This window comes from Oryx dammah, unplaced genomic scaffold, assembly GCF_014754425.2.
Source record: "Oryx dammah isolate SB20612 unplaced genomic scaffold, SCBI_Odam_1.1 HiC_scaffold_13, whole genome shotgun sequence".
Taxonomy (NCBI): Eukaryota; Metazoa; Chordata; class Mammalia; order Artiodactyla; family Bovidae; genus Oryx; species Oryx dammah.
The window spans coordinates 14739920-14750237 of record NW_024070197.1 but is presented as its reverse complement, the minus strand read 5'-3'; the positions used below and the strand labels follow the sequence as shown (position 1 = coordinate 14750237).

The 10318-nt window shown below is 49.8% G+C and overlaps 1 protein-coding gene across 3 annotated transcripts; it reads right to left on the bottom strand.

Annotated features, from left to right (window-relative positions):
• Nucleotides 1-927: 927 nt before the first annotated feature.
• On the bottom strand, nucleotides 928-6742 carry DMAC2 (distal membrane arm assembly component 2). Of its 3 annotated transcripts, none has more exons than XM_040252802.1 (6): nucleotides 6686-6742; nucleotides 4905-5101; nucleotides 3639-3719; nucleotides 2730-2866; nucleotides 2463-2625; nucleotides 928-2093 (listed from the first exon to the last, which is right to left on the bottom strand). In XM_040252802.1, exons 1-6 carry the CDS (start codon nucleotides 6734-6736, stop codon nucleotides 1913-1915), a joined length of 810 nt encoding a protein of 269 aa, XP_040108736.1. In that variant the 5' UTR covers nucleotides 6737-6742; the 3' UTR covers nucleotides 928-1912. The 3 variants fall into 3 exon arrangements, with proteins under 3 accessions (XP_040108736.1, XP_040108738.1, XP_040108737.1); XM_040252804.1 differs by lacking the exon at nucleotides 6686-6742 and adding an exon at nucleotides 6002-6678; XM_040252803.1 differs by lacking the exon at nucleotides 2463-2625 and having other exon boundaries at nucleotides 3625-3719.
• Between the last annotated feature and the right edge of the window lie 3576 nt (nucleotides 6743-10318).

The window sequence follows — 10318 nt, the reverse complement described above, 5'->3', positions numbered from 1 at the left end:
TGGTGAAACTCCCTCAGCCTTGAGGTGTCTCTCTTATTAATAGCTTTCTAACAGATATAACAACTTGCTTGCTAAAAACTAGCAAGGGGGCACTCTTTCTGCTCCCTTCTGATGTCGGTGTCAGAAGCTTTCCCTATCTCTATACTTTAATAAAACTTGGTTATACAAAAAGTTCCCCAAGTAGTCAAGCCTCATCTCTGACCCCAGATTGAAATCCTCTCCTCTGGAGGTCATGAATCCCGGTGAAACACACAGCTCACAGCAGCAAGCTTTCATGTCATCATCAGTAGTGGAAGCACAGTCCTAACCACTGGACCACCAAGGAACTCGGTCTATTTTAAATATAGCAGCATGTGCATGTCAATCCCAAACTCCCAGGCTATCTCCTCTCCTTCCCCCAGTAGCCATAGGTTTTTCTCTAAGTCTATGAGTTTTTGAAGTTCATTTGTATCATTTTTTAAAAATTCTACATATAAGTGAAATCATATTTTTCTGTCAGACTTACTTCACTTAATATGATAATCTCCCTGTCAATCCATGCTGTTGCAAATGGCATTACTTCATTCTTTTTCACAGCTGAGCAGTATTCCACTATGTATCACATATACCCCCTACATCTTTGTTATCCATTCATCTTGTTGATGGCATTTAGGCCATGGATTTCTAATGTTTCATTTCCTACTGCCAAGGAGCTCAGCAGTGAACTCAAGCCAAAGGCATCATTATCCATTCATCCTGTTGATGACATTTAGGCCATGGATTTCTAATGTCTCATTTCCCACTGCCAAGGAGCTCAGTAGTGCAGTCAAGCCAAAGGCAGGAACAAACCAACCCCCCAATCCTGTCTTTGTGAATTTATCTCTGGGAACACTCCAGATGCCAAGGCTCTTATCAGTCTGGATCCAGTCTAGAGAGAAAAGCCACACAGTAATTTGAACAGGGAAAGTTTAATATATTGAATCAATGACTAACAGCAAAGTGAAGTAAGGAGGGGCCCTGGGACTTACTGGAAATCTACCTTCAGGGGTATGGTGGAGGGGCATTCACCGAGAGACACCTCAGTGGAGGCTGTCTCCTGCGCGGGGGTGGGGGCGGGTGGAAGGCGCCAGGGGAAGCTGCTGACCACCTGATTCACCTCAGCAGATACGGGGAACCCTGCACCACCATGCGCTGCATGGCAGCTGAGCAAGCACCTTGGAGCGGAGCCAGAAAGCAAAAGCCTTTCCTCCCTTGAGGAACATCTCTCGGTCGCCCTCTACTGGCAACCCTTATCAGGCCAGTTAGCAAAGGAGAATACTTCAAAGGCCCAGATCAATTTTCAGAGCAAACAACGTTGAATTTGGAGCTGAGCGTCAGTAACTCAATAAGGGGAACGCTGTGGGACTCCCCGCGGGTAGTGGGTATGGACCAGGGATATTGCAGCCCGCAGTGAGCCGAGTCGTCCCACACGGGGAAGAACTAGCCCTGTAGAATGCCAGTAGTGCCCCCTGGCAGGAAACAGGAGCACATGCAAGTGGGATAATCCGACTTCTAACAGAAGTCAAGAGAAGTCTCTTGCCAGAGAAGTGGGCATGGTGCGGGGCAATCACAAGGGAGAGTGCAGCTCCCCGGGGCTACTTGCAGCCAGGGCCCTTACCTCCTCCAGGCTGGAGAAGGGGGCTCCCGAAACTGGGAAGGAGAGAAGCATGTGAAGAGGGCTACCTGACAAACTGAGGAGCTGGGAGCTTCAGGCTGGGTGCAGCTAGCCAGAGTACCCCGGCGGCGGCGAACAAATGTCCCAAGCTCAGGCTCTCCTCCTCTCAGCCCAGCCCGACCCCCCGAGTTGAGTGAACCCAACAGAGCCAGAAGGATGAGCTGTTGGGCGCTCAGCACAGCCTGGCCGAGACCCTGCTTGGTGGGGAGGGGCCGAAGGCTAGGCGGGGATGGGGCTGCCGGCTGCATCCGGGGACTGCTCCTCTGGCCCCACCTTGAGGCCCTGTGCCCAGTCAGCCCCCAGAACCTCACAGTGGGGCAGCATCTCCTCCACCAAGATCTGAGTGAGGCCTGGGTTGGACACGGCAGGAAGGTCGGAGATATCCAGCCTGCGGAGGTTCCTGAGAGGAGGCAAGATGGGGGGCGGGAGGGGGGTCACATGTAAGGATGGCGTCTGTGTGAGTGTGGGGGGTGTACCTGCCCCCACGCTGACCTCCAGCTTTTGAATAAAATCTTTGCTCAAGTACATGAGACCCACCGTGTTCATTACAAACTGCACCTCTGGCTTCTGCTGTCCCACAATAGTGTGAATATCTTGTAATTTCATTAATACAAAAAGGCAGGAAGACTGAGAGTCTTCCCACCCTCCCAGAGGTTCACTGCACAGCTCATCTATGCTGACCCACCACCAGCTCTAGGTCTGTCCAGGAGGCTGGGATGGGGGCACTGCCCTCCCCTGGTCTGGGGCCCAGCCTGAGCTGAGGTCTCACTGGAGGTGGTGGAGGCAGGCGAGGCCCCGTTCAGAGATGCGGGGGCAGCCGGCCAGCGAGAGCTCCTGCAGCGAGTCGGCCAGGTGGTAGAGACGGCCGAGACACCAGTCATCCACGTGGGGACAGCGCCGCAGCGACAGGGACTGGAGCTCCTTCAGGGCCACTGCAGGGGGCAGAGGGCGGATGGCACTGACGGCCCTTCTGGAGCCCACCACGAAAGGGCAGAGCCTGGCCCGTCTCCACCTCATCCCGCCCCACCCCACTCACAGAGGTTGTCCAGGCCTTGGTAGTTGACAGCACAACCACTGGCATCCACAGCCTCCACGGGCACCTCCTGGAGCTTCCGGAACTCAAGAGAGGAAAGGCCCTGCTCATTTGCCCGCATCCACTCCCTGTCCCGAAACCTGGGAGAGAGGGAGTGTCAGCAGGGTCCCGCAACCTTCCAACCTCTTAATAACACTGCTAGCACCGTTTCAGAGAACCTGCTGCACTCACTAGACACCAAGCCCTGCGCTAAGGGCTTTACATGTCTGGTCTCGTTGGGTCCCCTGACAACCCCATCAAAGATGGAGTGTTTGGCCAATTTTACATACCTGGAAGTTGAGGGTTGAAGAGATTATGGATATTAACATGAGAAAAAAGAGCTATGAGACAAGAATCCTTGGAGATGGGTGAATGTTGAGATATTTACAGACAGGTACACCATTTCTAAGGTGCTTGAGGAAGTGCTCAAAACAAGTGAAAATCTCAATCAGAACCAAGAGGAAGGCTAGATGAAGCCTATGTGAATTGTGTTTTCAAAAAAAGAAGGAAAATAAAGGGGAAAAACAAGAGGTGGCAGAGGGGGAAGGAAGAAAGAAAAGACGCACCAGCGCTGACCTAGCACGCATGCTATGTTGGCCTGTGACCCATGACAAGTGTCCAGACTGCAAAGTGTCTCTGAATCTTTCAGCACACCTTGTAGGTTACACATGACCACCATCCCATTTTACAGATGACAACACTGAAGCTCAGGAACAAGGCCCCAGCCACATGGCCAGGAGCGGGCAGAGACCAGGGTGTGCACGGAAGCCAGTCGGGCTGACGTGAGCCCATCCGACGGATGAGCCCCAGGCTTGGAAAGTGCCTCTCCCGCCTCTCCCCGCTCCCCCCGTTCTGACACCTTTGCCGTCATACTTGACTGCGCCTCCCTGCTTCAGGACAAAATAGGCCCCTGCGACGTAGGGGCCGTATCGCTCCTCGATGTAGGTGAAGGACCTGCCGGGAGAAGAGTAGCCGAGGGTGAGCCTTGAAGCACCACACCCCTTGCCAGGCCCTGGTGCTGCTGAGAGGGTCACAGTCCACAGCACGGGACTGAGATACGCAGGCACTCTGAGTCAGATGGCTAATATTTACTGAGGGCCTCTGAAGTGCTGGGCACTGGGGGACAGTTGTGACCAAGGCGGATCACTGTCCCTGCCCCTGCAGAGCTATTTCACAGGGGAAACAGACAACCGCCAAGTTAAGAACAAATCGCGGAGTAGCAATTCCGTGATGAAGTTAATATGGAGGGAGCAGACTAGGGGTGGCTCGGGTCGGGATGGCGGATGGAGGTAGTGATTTGGTTTGCGTGTTGGAGGAGGCGAAACTGGAGAGATTTGAATGAGAGAGGGATTGCAGAGGTCAGGGTCAGAGTCTGCCAGGCCAAGGGAAAAGCCAGTTGCAAAGGCTCAGAGGCTTGAATTAAGATGAACAAATGGCAATAAGGATGCCAGGCTGGCAGAGGTGAGTGGGCGTCCCGGGTAGAGGTCTCAAAGCTCAGTAAGGGGCCAGATTTTCGGCCTTGGAGTTTGGCTTTTATTCTAGTTGCAGTCGGAAACCATAAGAGAATTTTAAGCAAAATGGTAATGTTATTCATCTTCCTTTCTTACGAGTCCTCTGGCTGCTGTGTAGACTGTTAACAGGGGCCAAAAGGTGACCAGATAGGAGACAACTGCAGTCATCCAACCATAAAATAAAAGGGCTCCAACCAGGCTACGGACAGTTAGAAGGTGACCATTGGTCAAATTTAGGATATTCTGGTGTTTTATTGATGGACTGGATGTGGAGGAAAGGGAAGCAAAGACAGGAATCAGGGATAACTCTTTAGAATGTGGTCTGAACGACGGATGGGCCACTGACTGGGATGAGGAAGGCTTAGGGGTGAGAAGCCTGTTTTAGGGGGAAACCGTTTGCTGTTAGCCATGTGAGGTCTGAAGTGCCAGCTAGACCTCCAAGAGGAGCCAGTGGGCAATGGATTGCCTCTATGAGCTGGAGGGTTTGGGAAGCATGTGGGCTGGAGATGAAGAGGCACGTGGGCAAGGTTCGCACTGGAAGCCCCAGGGCTTCCTGGAGTGGCAAGGGCAGGGCGGGCAGACCGGGGAGGCCTGGACAGCAGGGCTGGGCAGGTCAGTGGGTTCTCACCGATTTTTCTTTTGCACCTTCAACACCTGCTTCCGGAGAAGGTACTCCCTCACAGCCTCCACGTCATAGAAGCGGTCAGTCAGGAACTGGAGCAGCGTCCTCCCCTTCCTCTGACTGCCCTCCGGGGCCACTGCCTTGCTCAGGCCACGGATGCCGCTGGTACCCCTGTTCCATACCGGGGCCACCAGCCGCAGGGACTGGGGAGGAAAGGGGAGGAGGAGCTGAGCCCAGAGCCTCCTGAGAGACACACAGACAGATTCCCCCGGTTTTCCTCCCAAATCTTCCCTCCTCAATGCTTCCCTGCTCATTTCTCTTCTAGGACCTTCCAGTTCTTTGGAATCTGAAAAATTTCCCCACGCTTTCCCCAGGTTCTTTCCTTTAATCAATCTTCAATTCTCTTTGGGACTTCCCTGGTGGTCCAGTGATTAAGAATCTGCCTGCCATCGCAGGGGACGTGGGTTCGATCCCTGGTTTGGGAAGCTCCCACATGCTTGGGAACAACTAAGCCCATGTGCCTCAACTACTGAGCCCACTTGACCTAGAGCCTGTGCTCCGCAACAAGAGAAGCCACTGCAATGAGAGACCAGTGCGCCACAGCTAAAGTAGCCCCTGACTGTCACAACTGGAGGAAGCTTGCATGCAGCAACCAAAACCTAGCCCTGCCAAAAAGTTTATCTTTGATTTGGCCAAAGGGTCTTCTGGTTTTCCTAAAGTCTCCCCCTAACTTCCCCCAAGCCCTTAGCCTCTCACCAAACCTCTATTATCTGAACTCTTAATGTACTACAAATTCTCCCGTTAATTTTATCCACTTCCCACCAGAGTTTTCTTAACTAAGGCATTCCTTTTCCCAAAATATAACAATTAAAAATCTTTTTTTTTTTTTTTTTTTAATTTTTGGCTATGCTGAGTCTTTGTTGCTGCGCAGGCTTTCTCTAGTTGCTGTGATGGGGGGCTACTCTTCCATTTCAGTGTGCAGGCTTCTGATGCTGTGACTTCTTCTGTTGCTGAAAAATGGGGTCTAGGGTGCTTTACCACTGAGCCGCCAAGGAAGCTCCCAAATATAATCTTAATTTCTCGCCAAACCATCCTTAACTTACCTCTTGAAGCTCCCAAACTCTCTTCAAGTTCCCCTCCAAAGTTTTCTCTTAACCTGTTTCAGTTTCTCTTTTTGCTTTAACCAAATTCTCCCAATAGTTTTGCCCACATACTTATTTTCCTTAAAATTCCTTTTAAGCCCCCAACCTTAATTTTCCTAGCTCCATTCCTTGATTTTGCCGACTTCTTCCTAAATTCTTTTCACAATATTGCAAATTCTCCGCTTAATTTCCCCTAGATCGTTTCCCTTGGAATTCCCAAATTCACCTCTTGGTTTTTCCATCAATATTCCTAACTATTCCATGAGTTTCCCTCACCTACTCTTGGACCTCAAACCTCAGTTTTTCTGCCAATTTCTTCCAAACCCTCATCCTTTGCAGGTCCCACTGTCGTCCGTTCCCAGACTCCCAGCGCCCGTCGGATCCCTCCCTCTGATTGGTCTGGCGCACTTTCTCAGTCGGCACTCCCTGCTTCCCCATTGGTTTCTCGCCTTCGCTGCCTGTGACCCGCACCGATCCTTCCCGTCTCCCGACGACCACACGTCTCCGCGCCCAGAGCGAGGCTTAGCGGGAGAGACCCCCTGCTCCTTCTCGCTCCTTGTCCGCTGGGCGCCGAGAGAGGTCCTGAAGGCAGAGACAGCGGAGCGGACACTAATTTAGGGGACTCGGAAAGCTTCGGTCACCTACCGCCCTGGGCGCCGCCATCTTGCTAGGATTGTGTAACCGGAAGGGGCTCATCTTACCCAACCCACCGGGTCTCTTATGACCACGCCCCCTCCGTCTTCCAGCCCTCCTCTTAAAGGGCCTCTGTGGTGGCTCAGCTGAAGGATCTGCCTGCAATACGGCAAACTCGGGTCGATCCCTGGGTCGGTGAGATCCCCTGGAGAAGGGAATGACAACCCACTCTAGTATGCTTGCCTGCAGAATTCCATAACAGAGAAGCCTGGAGGGCTATTGTCTTTACCGTCCACGGAGGCCCTAAGAGTTGGACATGACTGAGCAAATAACATTTTTTTTTAATTTTTTATGGAAGGATAATTGCTTTACAAAATTTTGTTGTTTTCTGTCAAACTTCAACATGAATCAACCATAGGTATACATGTATCCCCTTCCTTTTGAACCTCCCTGAAATCTTCCTCCCCATCCGGCCCCTCTAAGTTGATACAGAGCCCCTGTTTGAGTTTCCTGAGCCATACTGCAAATTCCCCGTTGGCTATCTATTTTACATATGGTAATATAAATTTACACGTTACTCTTTCCATACATCTCACCCTCTCCTCCCCTCTCCCCATGTCCATAAGTCTATTCTCTATGTCTGTTTCTCCATTGCTGCCCTGTAAATAAATTCTTCAGAACCATTTCTCCATATGTGCCCTGGAATAAGATTTATCTTTCACTTTCTGACTCACTTCACTCTGTATAATAGGTTCTAGGTTCATCCACCTCATTAGAACTGACTTAAATTTGTTCCCTTTTATGGCTGAGTAACATTCCATTGTGTATATGTACCACAACTTCTTTATCCATTCACCTGTTGATAGGCATCTAGGTTGCTTCCATGTTCTAGCTATTGCAAATATTACTGCAATGAACGATGGAATACATGTGTCTTTTTCAACCCTGGTTTCCTCGGGGTATATGCCTAGGAGTGGGATTGCTGGGTCATATGGTGCTTTTATTCCTAGTTTTTATAGGAATCACCATACTGTCTTCAATGGCAGTATCAAGTCACATACCCACCAACAATGCAAGAGGGTTCCCTTTTCTCCACGCCCTCTCCAGCATTTATTGTTCATAGACTTTTTGATGATGGTCATTCTGACCAGTGTGAGGTGATGCCTCATTGTGGTTTTGATTGCATTTCTCTAATACTGAGCGATGTTGAGCATCTTTTCATGTGTTTGTTAGCCATCTGCATGTCTTCTTCGGAGACCTTAGGTCTTTTTCCCACTTTTTCAAATACCACTACTTAAAGGAGCACACACTTATTACTCTTCTTGGGTTTAGCAGTCTGTTGGACCTCCCTTTCCAACGGGCGTTAAAATGGGACCCAGCAGTCTTTCCCTTAGAAGAAGGCTGTTGGAGTACCTTCCTTCCCTCTGACTGTGCTCACAGTCCCTGTGAGCGTTCCTGTTCCTCTAGGTCTAACTAGCTGTTAATGCTTCCTTAGAACAGAAAAAGATGCGCTGAGAAACTCCACATATTTATTTTTTAATTATTATTTTTAAAAATATTTATTTATTTTTGGCTGTACTGGGTCTTCGTTGCCTTCGTTGAGGGTGGGCTTTCTCTAGTTGTGGAGAGCATGGGCTGCTCTAGTTTCTATACTCGGGCTTCTCATTTCTCATTTCGGGTCCCATTTTGGATTCTCTTGTTGTGGTCATGGGCTCTAGGGCAAGCTGCTGCTGCTGCTGCTAAGTCACTTCAGTCGTGTCCGACTCTGTGCGACCCCGTAGACAGCAGCCCACTAGGCTCCCCCGTCCCTGGGATTCTCCAGGCAAGAACGCTGGATGGGATTGCCATTTCCTTCTCCAATGCATGAAAGTGACAGCGAAGTCGCCCAGTAGTGTTCAACTCCCGGCGACCCCATGGACTGCAGCCTACCAGGCTCCTCCATCCATGGGATTTGCCAGGCAAGAGTACTGGAGTGGGTCTTAAAATGCTAAAGGTCTCTAATTTAAGAACTCCAGCTCCATGTGTCAGTGTGAAAACAGCAGGGAAGAGCATGGACTTAAACTTCAGCTAGACCTGTCTTTATGGGGCTTCCCTGGTAGCTCAGCTGGTAAAGAATCTGCCTGCAATGTAGGAGACCCTGGTTCGATTCCTGGGTCGGGAAGATTCCCCTGGAGAAGGGATAGACTACCAACTCCAGTATTCTTGGGCTTCCCTGGTAGCTTATAAGAATCTGCCTGCAATGCAGGAGACCTGGGTTCAATCCCTGGGTTGGAAAGATTTCCTAGAGGAGGAAATGGCAACCCACTCCAGTATGCTTGCCTGGAGAATCCCCATGGACAGAGGAGCCTGGAGGGCTAGAGTCCATGGGGTTGCAAAGAGTCACAAGACTGAATGACTAAGCATAACAGAGACCTGTCTTTAATTCTGCCCCTGCCAGTTCCTACATCTCTTGGAGCCCCTGTTTTGCCATGTGTAAAATGAGACAATGCCTGTAAGGTATGAGCCCAGGATTAGCCCAGATAAATATCACTTCTTGGAGATTGTTCCTGGGTGTAGGGTAAACCTTGACGGTCGTTTTGTTTGCTTTTTTCTTTTTTATAATGAAATTGCTTGACTTAAGCTTTGATTGTCAGAGGCATCCATTTCAGAGGTATCTGCTTCCAAGGTGCCTTTCTCAAATAAACATATTACCAGCCAAAGGACTGGGTGAAGAGCCAGCCCACCTTCTCCCACTGAGGCCCTTTGTTTTATTTTTTTAAATTAAATTTATTTTATTTTTAAAAATTTATTTATTTATTTTTTATTTTACTTTACAATTCTGTATTGGTTTTGCCATACATTGACATGAGAGCTCTTGCTAAGTAGCTTCAGTCGTGTCCGACTCTGTGCAACCCCAGGGACGGCAGCCCACCAGGTTCCCCGTCCCTAGGATTCTCCAGGCAAGAACATTGGAGTGGGTTGCCATTTCCTTCTCCAATGTTTAGAGCTCTTGGTTGACATCAATAACTTTAGATCATTTGGGTTGCTTGCTTTTTTCTCACACTTCATTTATTTTTCCACACTTTATTTTCATTTGATTTTTAAATTAATTAATTTGAGAGCGCCAGATCTTAGTTGCGGCACTTGAGATCTTTATTTATGGCCTGTAGGATCTAATTCCCTGGCCAGAGATCAAACCCAGGCTCCCTGCATTGGGAGCGCAGAGTCTTAGCCACTGGACCACCTGGAAAGTCACCTGTCTTCCCACACTTTAAATTCATGCTCTTCTGTTTTGAATTCACCAGTGAGGAGTGGGCCAGTGAAACCCTAGGTGCCCATTCGTGACACCAATAAAGGCAGAACCCCAGGTTTGCCCCCCCCCCGCCGCCCGTCCCCCGCCCCCCCCCCCCATCTATACCAGAGATCTCACTGAGTGGCTCCAGCTGTGCTATGTAATTTCTAGGTCTCCTAGATAATAAATCTCTATGTTTTTTTCCTCAAAGTTTCCTGATGGTTATTGCTGAAGGGCATCTTGCATTCATAATAAAAACTCCAAGGGCCAGTCCAACCACAAACACTGCTTACTGATAGCCGGAGGCCAGCAAAAACACTGGGATTTAGAAAAGACAGAGGAACCAGAGATCAAATTGCCAACATCCATTGGAT